The 12,961-nt window shown below is 35.5% G+C and overlaps 1 protein-coding gene across 1 annotated transcript in view; it reads right to left on the reverse strand.

Annotated features, from left to right (window-relative positions):
- Positions 1–3,644: 3,644 nt before the first annotated feature.
- Positions 3,645–12,961, reverse strand: part of Ptprq (protein tyrosine phosphatase receptor type Q) — a 194,813-nt gene continuing 185,496 nt past the window's right edge. Inside the window, 6 exon segments of the mRNA XM_052752881.1 lie at positions 3,645–4,894; positions 5,237–5,360; positions 9,855–9,990; positions 10,561–10,709; positions 12,267–12,392; positions 12,588–12,722. Coding sequence (XP_052608841.1) covers positions 4,857–4,894; positions 5,237–5,360; positions 9,855–9,990; positions 10,561–10,709; positions 12,267–12,392; positions 12,588–12,722 — 708 coding nt within the window. The 3' untranslated portion in view covers positions 3,645–4,856.

The following is a 12,961-nucleotide window of genomic DNA, read 5'->3' on the forward strand; positions in this document are numbered from 1 at the left end:
TGAATACAAAAGAGAAAGCCAGCTGAGCACCAACATTCACCATTCTTTGCTTTCTGTGGATGCAATGTGACCCACTGGCTTCTTCAGTTCTTACTGCCATGATTTAAGTCATTGAGATGGACTGGACCCTCAAAATGTGAGCCAAAGTAAGCTCTTTCTCTCTAAAGTTGTGTGTCATGGCATTTTATCACAGCAAGAGGAGAAGTTACTAATACAGCATCTGAGCTTTAAGGTTTATTTTTATTATTTTTATGTATGTGTATGCATGTTTGTCTGTCTGTAGACGCATGCACACAAATGCAGGTGTCTACAAAGGCCTGAGACATTGGGTTTCTAGAGCTGAAGTTATGAAGGGTTGTGAGTCTCCTGATAATGGGTTCTAGGAATCAAACTCAGGCCCTCTGCAAGACAAGCAAGCATTGTTATTAAGAAAGCTCAGCCATATAAGCAGGCCTACAGCATCTGTTTTATTAATGTGTCATGATTCTGGTTATGGGTCACATGCATTTTCATATGTTCAGTAATTCATTGTTAGATGTTGTGTGTTGTGAATTTGAAAGTGTGTTTCATTGGCATCTTAATTTAAATAGAATTGAGGGGTTTTTCAGTGTAATGTGTTTTGATATTTCAAACCTTATGGTTTTGTTGGATAAGTCTAGTTTACTGGAGTCTCTGAAGATTTTGATTCAAACCTCAGGTAATTTCTACTCTTTAATTTAAGAAACAATCTTGGAATTTTGAATTTAGAAAGCAACTATAATACTTTACAATTAATTCAGAAGAAATTGATATATTTCTAATATAATCTTGTCCCCTAGAATGTGGTATGATTTTTCATTAACATGGATGTTATATTTTATTACTAGAGTGATCCATTTCCTCAAAAAATATGACTCATGATTGCAATTATCCTTGTGTTACTTTATTGTGATTAGCAGAAAGTCTCTAATTAGCTAATTGGAAATTGGGATGCAGCATAATTATGGTTTTCCTATAAAGGACATTTCGCATCATTCAAAGCATCCCATCTACGTGACGTAAGGAGATACTTGTACAGGGCAATAAGATTTTTTCAGCTGTGAGAGAAACTTAGTTTTAAATTTAACAGTCACTCTTATTTGTGAATTAAAGCATAGCAATTAATATTTTATTATCTTTAACTATTGCATAGGACCTGGGAACATTTAAATGATTTTGTAAGGATTAAGTCGAACAATAATATTAATATTGTAAAAAGTCCTATGAACCATCCAAATGACTTTTCAATCTACAAATAACTTCAGTGAATAAGAAACTATACTAAAATAGTTTATAAACATAAACTTGTTAATAGAGGACATTAATATATTTTTAGACTTTCTACTACATTAGTTTTATTTTCAAAGGACAATATTTCAGGCATTATTCAACATGTCAAGTTGAGTAATCTAAACTGAAAATCTTCTCAACTTGTTATGCTAATCACATTTTATGTTGTGTATTTGTCTATATATCCATTTAAACCCAAACATTCCGTTAGCATGTTTTTGACTTCTCATTTATAAAGTTATCCTTGTTCTAATTTAGCAGAAATCAATATCTCAGATAACATCTCTTCTTTGTTCTGTCCATATGAAACATACAAGCAAATATGAAACCACTATCATAACATTCAATGCAATCCTAAAATAGGATATTTAGCTTTATTGATCACATTTGCAGTTTCTATTAATGGATAATTTTCCTGGATATGGGTCACACAAACTTTTCACATGTTCAGCATTTTGTAGTTCTACATTAGATATTGTCAATGTGACATTGTTAAACTTTTTCTTGGCTTATTATTTAAAATAAATGTTGAAAGTTTTATTTTGTTCACTGTACCATATAAAATTTTACTCAAAGCCATCGTGGGTAGAAGACTGCTCTAACTTCATAAGGTTTATATTACTTTTCAAATCGTTTTCATGTGTGTAATCATCAGTGTTTCTTAGAATATCTCCAGTAGTAGCTTTACTAGACTGGAAGCTCTGTCCATATTTATGAAATCATTTATCCTGAAATATTATTTATTCTAAGAAGACAAGCTGTTTTGCTGAGGTTATGCTTAATAACTTTCAATTTTCAAATATTATATCATTCAGTAGAGTAATTCAAGTCATTTTGTGTTTCAATTCTCTTAAAAATATTTACTATGAATTTTCTGATAGACCTTGTAAATAGACTTAGTTATCCCCCAGTGACTGAATGGTTTATAGACTATTCGGCTGAACATAAATTCCATTTTAAAATTCAAGTGTTTGGTATAGCGTGTAGAGTATGATTCACTCTTGCAGAGGTCAAAGTTTAATTAGTGTTTTTGCCAAGGACTTACACACATTTCCTACAAAGCAACAGAAGAAACGTATGCATTTAAGTGCAGCATGAAAGAAGAGCCACTACCTCCAGCTGCTCAGGTCTCTGGCGAGCTAGTCAGAGAGGCTCCAGTTACATTTGGTTCCTGCGGAACACATGTTGCTCATTTATTGTACATGTGCTGCAATGAACTTGGACAAATTGGATCCAAAAAGCTACAGGTGCTCTTCATTTTAATTCACACTTAGTAGACACCCGTAGAACTTAAATATGCATGGGTCCTTTCATAATCTAATTAGGAGACCATTTATCTATCATTAGTGTGTGAGTTTCTATCCCCTTTTGGTTAAGGTTTCTTGATATGTCACTATGCTGTGCATATTTAACAACTTACATGTTGTTTTCTGGTAAAGAACTCAAGTCCTTTTGAAAAATTGTCTTCATTAGTTTCTGGTAGATCTAAAGCTGTTCTGACCCCAATGCCTTCTATAAATTAATTATTATTTAGCATATAGTTTGATATCAGACAGTGATACACTTGGAGTATATGCACAAGTGCTTCTCAAGGCTATCCTATTTTCACCGAAGCGGCTTTTTATTTTAAAATAATTTATAGGCGATTTAATTAAAAAAGTGTTACTATTCTTTTGCATTATGGACATTTACATGGAAGCATACAGGGCGACCCTGAAAAACTATTTCCCATGCATGTAATTTGCAGATATTAGAGACAATGGTCTGCCTTTGAATCAAACTCTATTTTTCTCTTTATTATCATTTACTATATTAAAAAGTAAATCCAATCAGTTCTTTCCAGAGACGATTTTCTGTCTTTCACGAACACAAAAACTGCTGGCTGCCATCCATTTTCAATATGAGTGTTTAAGTAACACTGAAACCTCTCAGACTTCTCATCTATTGTTATTGTTTTTTGTACTCTCAGTAGCACAAACATGTTGATTGGAGTTGTAGATGGTATTTGTTTATATTTCCTTCCCATAAAAAATGGTATGCAAATTTCCCACTTTTCCTGAAACTGCTTTTAAGAATCAACAATTTAATTTCTTGGCGAGTGCATTCCATATGAATACTAATTTTTGAGGATGCCTTTGGAAATAATCTTGCATGAATCATATATAACATATAAATTATAATTATGTTACACTTTAATAAAGAAAAGGTTTTATATGAATATGTCTTACCTATGATATAATGAATATATTTATTGATATTGTAATATATAAAGCAGCTAATTAATATTCAAATTAGGCTTCAAGTAACTCAATTCCTTAATATTCACTTTTATTAGCCATCACATTTTCTATATGTGTATTTCAGCAAAAATAAGCACAATATTTAGTTCCTATCTTAGAAGTAGAATCATGAATACCATTTCTTTATTATGACTTTGTGAAAAAAACAATTTCATACAGTTCAATTAAGTACATTATTACTCAGAGAAAAAGGGGTTAAAGTGATTTTATTTAAAAAAAAATCTTATTTGCTTTCACTTTGTTTATTTCTTTAAATTCTACCATTTACTCTCTTGTATAATCGGCTCCTGGGAATGAAGCAAAGGCAGTCCAATGTCATCTACACAGAATTTCTGTTGGCACCACAGCAGCATGTCACTCATCAGTTTACAAGCTTGCAACACACTATATGGTTTTATTGCCATTTTTATACATTTCTATTCAGAAACTCTTTAAAACTGTTGGTGTTGAGTGTAAACCTAGTGGGCAAATACTCTGACTCACTTGATTCTCTGTGTATTTCAAATCAAAAGAGGGGCACAACCTGTGCCTGGTGGTATGCGAATGTAGGCAGGCCAGAAAGATTCTCTATAACTTCGTATGTGAACTTGCACTTTGAAATTTTCCTTTCATTTTTTGCAAACTGAAGATCACAGTACAATTTAAATAGCCTTAAGTTTTCTCAGAGTGCTACTGTGTGCTGAATAAAGGCTGAACGATCATTGCAGTGTCAGGGGGTTACTGTTCAGCTGTTCAGGATCATGAGATGATATCTCAACACTCATAAAACAGAGGATTCAAAACACAGGGGCGTGCATGGAAGTACGGATCATTATGACAGTCTTGGAAGTCATCCACAAGAAACATCAGAACCCTGGAGGCCAAAATAACACTACCAAATTAACATTTACAGCTTTTGTTCAAAATGAAATCCAATACGTAGGGAAAATGCACACTGAAACACCTAACGCTAATATAATAATAATTTTATATTTGGCTTATTCCAAAAAGTATTGAGGACCTCAAATAACTTGCATGATGTATTTCCTTAAACATTTTAGATACATAATATTTAATTCTATACAAAACAAATAACTATCTTATACGAGCATGTCCTACAACTGTCCAAAAAGTGAAACCAGTTAGTGAGGCAGAGCATGGGAAGCATGATGATTTCCTTTGCCCAGTTCAATTCAGAAGCGAGAGGGGTAATTTTGGCTCCTGGGATCTGAAAATTCTGTCTTCCAATTGCGATCTTCGGTCCAAATTTTACATGGTAGTTTCTTCCCACTCAAGCTCAACATCACCTAGAGAAGATAGTAAGATTCCAAACACTATTGAAGTTAACAGTTTAAAAGGCTTTAATCCTTTTTTTAATTTTTGAGATTTTAATATACTTACATCATTTCCTTTTTATCTATCATCCCTCTTTATTCACCCCCCCCCATTAATTATTGCTGAATTTTTAATGGAAAAGTGTGATCAAGGCAGGAAGGCTAGTATCTCAACTTAGATAATAGAGAAATGAAATACATGACACCGGCACTACAGTAGCTTCTAAGGCATTTTGAAATTATAGTTATTATGACGTTAATAGTCCTGCAGTAGACAGTAAGCTAGTGAATGGGGTGTGCATTGTGTCTCCTTACCTTCCATGGCATCCAAAGAGTCCATCTTCTGGAGTGTGGAGTAGTTAACAAAGCAGACGGGTTGATGGTTTCCTTTATTTGATAAAAGATCCAGAATGCACTGGTGTAAGAAGATGTATTGTGCCTGGACAGCAAAGGAAGAAAGTTTCAACAAAGGGCAGAGTGGGGATGTTTCTTATAAAGAGGGTTATTTTGTTACTGTGAAAGATGGCCTGAATCTGACAAGTGTGAATTATCTAAGTGAGAAGCAGAATATGCTGTCGTTTATAAATGATTTTCTCCCATTTCCATTGTAAGATTTACTAAACTCTCAAGGCTTCTTACTGGTTTAATAGGCTGTTTTATAAAACATTTGCCATTAAGTGACAAGTATGAATATAGTCTTTCTTGCTGTATGAAAAGTAGTAAATATTACGGAACCTAGATGTGAGTTTCCTTTTTTATGTAAGACATACTTCAGTAATTCCTACTCATTTAAAGATAACCTTCTTGGAAAAACACAGATGCTGTATTTATGTGTGAAATTTATGAGTGAGCACCTTCATATAACAAGTAGCATTTTTAAATATATTTAGTAATTTTGCTAATCACTGGGACATGTGGCTAGCCCAATGTCAAAGACCTGTTCTCAGTTTGTGAATAGAAGTTAGTTGCTATTGAAGTATCTTAACATGTAAATTCTGGGCAAAGATTTCTAATGTTCCATTGCATGTCGATTGATCTAGGACCATCTGCATTTCAAATGCTAATGCCAACCTGTTTCCCTTACTGGCAAGTTTCTTCAGACTATGAAAATGTATATTTTAGACCATCTTTTTTCATGCCTGTGGAACACACCTGGCCTTAAAGGAATAGCATTGAATGTTTTATTTAAACATATGTATGTAATTGATATTGAGAAAATTCTTAAGAATGGCCATTTTAAGTGATTATATTTATACATATTAGTATAATGCTTTTAAATCCCTTTGGGAATTTTTCAATTGAAATTGTCTTCTAGGATAGCTTGTCATTATTAGCAATGCTTATTTCTTTTTGGGCTCTAAAACCTTTCCAATAATGCTTCGTCACTTGAACGTCATCTCCATGAGAACAGAACTCTTTGATATTCGGTGCTAAATTCCAATTGGCAATAACAGTGCCTGGCACACAGCAATTGCAAAATACACATTTGTTTACTTCATCTCATTTAATTTTCACAACTACCCAATCTTTACCATTTAAGGGAAGATGTAATTTAGACAGCACGCAAAAGTCATTAGAGATCAAGTTTTGTATTCAAGTTTTGTACTCACAGGTAATCAAATTACAGCATTTGAGTTTGTTAAGACATGAAGTTGAGGTCAGGAAATAATTTCCTGTATGTTCCTTGTCACAATAACCGTATTTTCCTCAAATTCCCAGTATGCAGTGAATAACATTATTAATAGAAATCAATGATTTCAAAAGAATTCACACTTAGAAATTTTGGTATCTTTCAAAAGCACATTTGAACTTGAAGTCACATTTGTTATTTGAGACTTTGGACTGTTGGGATCTCCTCCTCTCTCTGGAAAGAATGAGGAGTGGAAAACTCTGCCAGGAGCGCAAGCCAAGCTGGGTAAGATTCTTCTGTGGGCTCCAAGAGCCTTCTGGCATCAACAGTTATTGCCAAACAGGCTGTGGGATGTCATGAAAACAGGAGTTTCTCCCTTAGACAGCCACACTACCTTAAGAATTCATTTCTTTTTCCGATGCTTAATTCCCTGGTCCCAGAAATCATAAAACTTGTGCTGGGAGATTTAAAGGACATAACATACATAAAATATGTGGCAAAAGGATAATTAGTCATTTTCTTCTACCACATTGAGTTTATGCCAGCTAACTTCCAGGAGAACCCAGAGCAGGACTGAGACACATCCAGATCAACCCTTAATCAAAGCATCAATAGTATTCCAGGATGTAATAATACTTCAGAACCTTCTCTCAGAATGGCTATCGGATCTCTCTTTCTCCTAGTGATGATCTGTGTCCCTTGGGTGTCTTTCGGCGGCTGGATGATGCTGGGCTTCCTGCCTTCCCACTCGTGTTGTTACTATAGTATGTGCTGAGACAGGAACATCCCTCATAGAAACTGAAATCACTCCTCAGTGCAACAGAAGAAAATAAGCCATGACTCTTCAGCAATACAACAGCGGTTTATAAGGACTGGAACCAGGATATAGTCATTTTTTCTGTTTTTTTATTATAGAGAACATCTAGATAGAGCATAATGTCAGGGAACTAAGACAGATGAAAGGGCTTCAGAGCACTTGTTTTTCTTCAAAGAGGGGATGCAGGGAAACCTTACGGGATGCGTACAGCATCCTGGACGTGATACTCAGTACTTTAGACATTTGCTTTATTTAACATGGTTAACACACTTGTGTAAATGATAGAGTTCACTAAAGAAAAATAGCTCCAAGTCTCAGAGCCCAAAATCAGCACAGCTCAATTCTGAACTCAGTTCTGACTTTGAAACATGCCATTCCCCTATCCAACCTGAAAGATTTTGCTCCAGCTGGCTAGCATATATGCTACAAGAAGTTTATAACATATATCAAGTACTAAGCTGGGCATATTTATTAACTGGTGTTCTTGAACACACTCTATAAAGGTCACTTCCACAAAGTTGAAAATCCTAGCAAGTGATTCAACTTTTATTACTTGAAGATAGACTCTGGACTCTAGGAAACCATCAGTTTCACTCTGTCTTAGACGAGAGAGCCAACCACTAATTCTGTGAATGCTATTGGAAGTCAGCGTTTATCCTTAAGAATTTGAGAAGAAAATGTTAGCTTTCCTTTTACCCTTGTTTCTACTTTTAACTAAAATTAAGAAGGAAATTGAATTTTTATACTGGCTAAGAGTTGGAGTGATATTGGGGTCCTTCCAAGACCCCAGGATAAGGAGCAGCCATCTAATTTGCAGGGCCTACTACAGAAGATAGATGTAGTCTTTTATCATGCCAACATGGATGGGGGAAAGGCTCAGAAGGCCCCACCACTAGTTCAAAAGCTACAGACAGTCCATGGCTGCAGAGGCAGCAAGAGCCAGTTTTCTTTAGGATTGCCAGAGTTTACGCCCTAAACCCAATCCCATGTACATACAGCCAAACTACTTGGACTCAGTATTGTGTGTGTGTGTGTGTATGTGTGTGTGTGTGTGTGTGTGTGTGTGTGTGTGTGTGTGTGTGTGTGAATAATATTTATATAAATAGGACATAAATTTAAGAGGAGGATATGGCTGTGGGAATTTTGTATATTTTATATATTAAAATTTGTAATAATGGTGACTTTAGATTAAACTTGTCAAAAGTTTCTTTATCAAAAATAATTAAATGAGTGACGTAAAAATTAAACCAAATGCAGGGTGCTTTTGAGTCTGGGGATCTGTAGACTACTGAGGTTGTATGTCCATGAAGGTTGCCCTTGTCACATGTCAGATTCCATTTCTGAAGCAGCTTGTGGGAAGAGTGATGCTTCACCCACTTGTTCCCTGTCAGCTCATGAAGGAATGGACATGGACATGATCTAGTTTTAACTAGCTAATGCTTCCAGAATTGGAGTGTCTGTGAAAGATTCCTACAAAGACACTGGATTAAAATTCTACATGCAAGCTTCAGTGAATGAGAAGAAATTGTTATGCTTAGCAATCTTCATGCTTCTTAAAGTAAAGTTGCATCAGATCACAAGATTGTAATATAACAGCATCATTAACAATGATGCTACAATAAGACATGACAAAAACATATCACTCCTTTTTAAAAAAAACCTTTATTTTATTTGATATATATATATATGTATGTATGTATACATATATGTATATATAATTGGCCTGACTGAATGTCTGCACAGCAAGGGTGTACAGTGCTTGTGGAAGCCAGAAGAAGGTGTTGACTCCTCTGGGACTGGAGCTGCAAAAGATTGTGGGTGCTTGGAACTGAGTCGCTGTCTTCTGATAAAGTAGAGCCAGTACTACCTAGATTGTTGCTTGGTTTCCTGGCCCCTGATCTACCAATTTTACCAATAAGAATTATATTAGGACTAAACAAGACAATATATGTAAAGGATCTGATATGTGCTTTATTAACAAAGAAAAATTATATATAATCCAAAGTAATAAATAAAAATTCCAAGCTATTTAGCTAATAACATGCTGCAATAATCACTAATACTAATATGCAACAGACATAAATTCAGACAAATTAAATGCACAGCAATTCATTAAAGTCAACATTTTAGTCAGTTTTTTTCCAACTACAGCTTTTAGCACATTTTAAAGAGATTGCTTTTAATTTATTTTCTACACTTTTCAAAGTTGTTAAATATTAAATGCTAATCTGTGTTGTAAATTGCTTTCTACATGCCGACAAGTAACAATTAATTTGAATGAACAGTCAGTGGTGGTACTCAGTCATATCTTTAGCTCTCCCATAATCTGCACTCGCTCCCCCCACCCCCACCCCACCCCCACCCTGCTCAGCACTTATAGTACAGGAAAACAGGTTATCACAATGCAGGCTGCTGCAGGAAGCTGCTCCCATGTAGCAATTCTAGAGCTGACAACCACGAATTGAATGTGAGCTCAGATATCTTACCAGGTTCTGCACCATGCACATTCTTTCACTCCTTAGTTCAGCCACTAGTCCATAGATGTCCACAAAGTCATGGTCATTTATATGTTGTGTTAAGTGGTCCAGAGCAATAAAAACTCCGGTTCTTCCAACCCCAGCGCTGCAAAAAGGATGAAATTACAGGGACAGTTTTCAGCAACGGCTAAGTCGTGTTGAGGGTGATGTTGATGGTTAAGTACAGTACAGCTACATTTTGAGTTTCTTTGTTCAAGCTGGAGAGAGGTTTTTTTTTTTTTTTTTTTTTTTAATTTGGAGATTCTCTGGATATTGATTTTTTTAATCAAAACTGTGTTTAGGCATAGAAAGATGCTTTGCCCTATTACTTTTTAATCAGAAATACACACACATGCCAAGTGATGGGCTAGCATTTTTTAATGATTTAGGGGCCTCTGAGAAGTATCACACAGCCAATAGACTAAAAAAGTAAATCCTGTACTGGTTGAGATTTAACTTTGCTTTGTGACACCTTAACTCTGCACTTACCTTACCTCTGCCATTTAGACTTTTAGAAAGCTACATTCTGGTTTATCATAACCAATAAAATTATAGGCTGAAGTGAATCTAAATTCACCTTCTATAAGAAACAAAACACTATCATGATTCTAACAAGACCTCATCGGATTGAAGACCATACCAAGCACATACTGGGCTCTACAGACATCTTCCTCACCTGCAATGTACAACCATGGGGGTAGTGTCATGTGCTCTGCTTGTTCTCACCAACTTCACAAAGTGAATCAGAGGGGTGGTGTTTTCAGGAACCCCATGCTCAGGCCAACCAGTAAAGTTACATTGTCGAACAGTCATGCAATCTCCATGCTAGTCAAGGTGGAAGATTAAAAGTGGTAACATTAGACAGACATGCTGGACAAAGTTGACTGAAGTCTTAGCTTTCACAGGTGCTTCATCAAGATGACCCTTTACTAAACAGAACAAATTCTGCTTATGTAATTTCTAATGAGATCTTTTACTGTTACAACTAACAGGATTAAGGCCACCGATGGAGCTCAGTGGCAGAGTTTTTGCTTAGCTTACAGAAGACTGGGGTCAATGCCCAGCACAAAACAAAAGAAGGAAAAGGAAAACTGTGTGTTATCATAAATGGTATCAGTAAAAAATAGATCCTCAAATAGATCTGAAGGTAAATCATAAAATATATTGTAATACAGCATGACATTCTGCAGAGCTTAGATTTTGAAACCATTTGATATGAAACAAGGTATTTAAATTTATTATCTATATAAAACAAGGGTGTTGAGTGTGTAGTATGTTAGAAAGGGAAAAGACCTTACATAAAGAGTCAGTTAAATAATAATACAGTGGTAGCCAATACTGCCTCTTCTGTGGTAGTTCTGGATTTAATAGAAAATGCAGGGGCTGGAGAGACAGCTGCCATGAGGGGGGGAGGCAGGGTCAAAGACAAGTGGACCATTGAAGCTCATTGGCCACCCAGCCTAAATAATATATTGAGCCTGAACCTAGATGCTTCAGGTTTAGTGTGAGTCTCTGTCGGGGAATGAAAAGGTGACAGGCAATCAAATAAAGATTTCCAACATTGATCATTGGCCTCCACATGTATGTATATACCCACATGTACAGGTGAACCTGTGCACACACCACACAAAAATTTGTACATAAATACATGAACCACACATGACACACACACATACACATCAAGTCTTTAGGACTCAGGGATGAATGGTGTTGAAGAAAACTGTTATCTTAAATAATATAGTTTAAACCCAGTGTTTACTGTGTGATATTTTGACCCATTCTGACAATAAAGTTTGCTTTGAATCAGAGGACAGAGCTAGCTACTAGCTGTCCAAAATTAACCATAGAGGATTTGGAGGAGTGAGGACAGATGGAGAGATAGGAAGTAGTAGGGCGGGGATTAGAGAGGATCTTGGCCCTTTTGGATGGAGGAATGAAAGAGATAGAAGGTCACTGGTTGCTTCTCTGCTGTCTCTCTGATCATTCAGGTTCTTACCCCAATATCTGACTCCTGAGTTTATTTTTTTAATTTTAATTTTTATTTTGCAATACAATTCAGTTCGTTTTTATTGAGAAAGAATAATTAGATAAACAGATCAAGTGCTCTAGTAATTTCTTCCTTCTATTTATTTTTCAACTCATGAGTTTGATGCTAATTGGTTGATACAGACTGTAATCACATGATTTGGAATGTGACAGTTACAACAGTTACATACATACCTCAGTGCATGTATCAAAACATTTACAAAACAGTGGGAAAGCATGGTTAAATTCATAGCTATATGGACAAGGGATAATTCTGGTATTCATTTCATTTTGCATATTTAAGTCAGTCATATTTTATACCATATCCATTTCCCTCTTTTTAAAATTTTATTTTACCCTTTCAATTTTCAGATCCCTGATGGTCCAATCGATCTGAATGTCCTCCATAAGTTTTGTAATCACTATGTCTCCAAAGACTGTCACAGGCTTGTTGTCCTCTGGCCAATACTGATGGCATCTGATCTGCATCCAGAGAAAATCAGCAGTCGTGATCCAGCATCATGCTACTCTTTACAACCATCAATGTCACTAAGGCAAAGCTACTTTATAGATTGCAAAGACTTTGATGATCATACACAGCACTAGCTGGAACATTCACAAATATTAATATAATATATAAAGCATCACACTGTAGAGGATATTTCATATATAACTCACCCGTCCTTTCTCAAAACACTGTGTGAGCATTACTAATGTTTTCGCTCTGGTTTCCCATACCATTCTCCAAAAATCTCCAACTGTTCCTGGTAATGGGCCTTGGGTAGCAATAAACTCATTTGGACATAAGTATCCCTAGAAGGATGCAATTCCACACACAGCATCAGTATTTATATTGAAGCAGCATATTTTTAGTTCTGATCAATACCAGAAATATGTTAGTTGCAAAATGACATGATTATTTAAAAATATCGTCTACTTTTGAATGGCAAATAATCTTAGATACTCCAAACTTCCAATATCAACTAGAAACCTCACAATCCAATGTAGTGCAAGGAATTTGATAATAGGGGACACATAATAAATGTGTATGG

Source organism: Peromyscus californicus, unplaced genomic scaffold, assembly GCF_007827085.1.
Source record: "Peromyscus californicus insignis strain IS unplaced genomic scaffold, ASM782708v3 Scaffold_24__1_contigs__length_46423439, whole genome shotgun sequence".
NCBI classification, from domain to species: domain Eukaryota; kingdom Metazoa; phylum Chordata; class Mammalia; order Rodentia; family Cricetidae; genus Peromyscus; species Peromyscus californicus.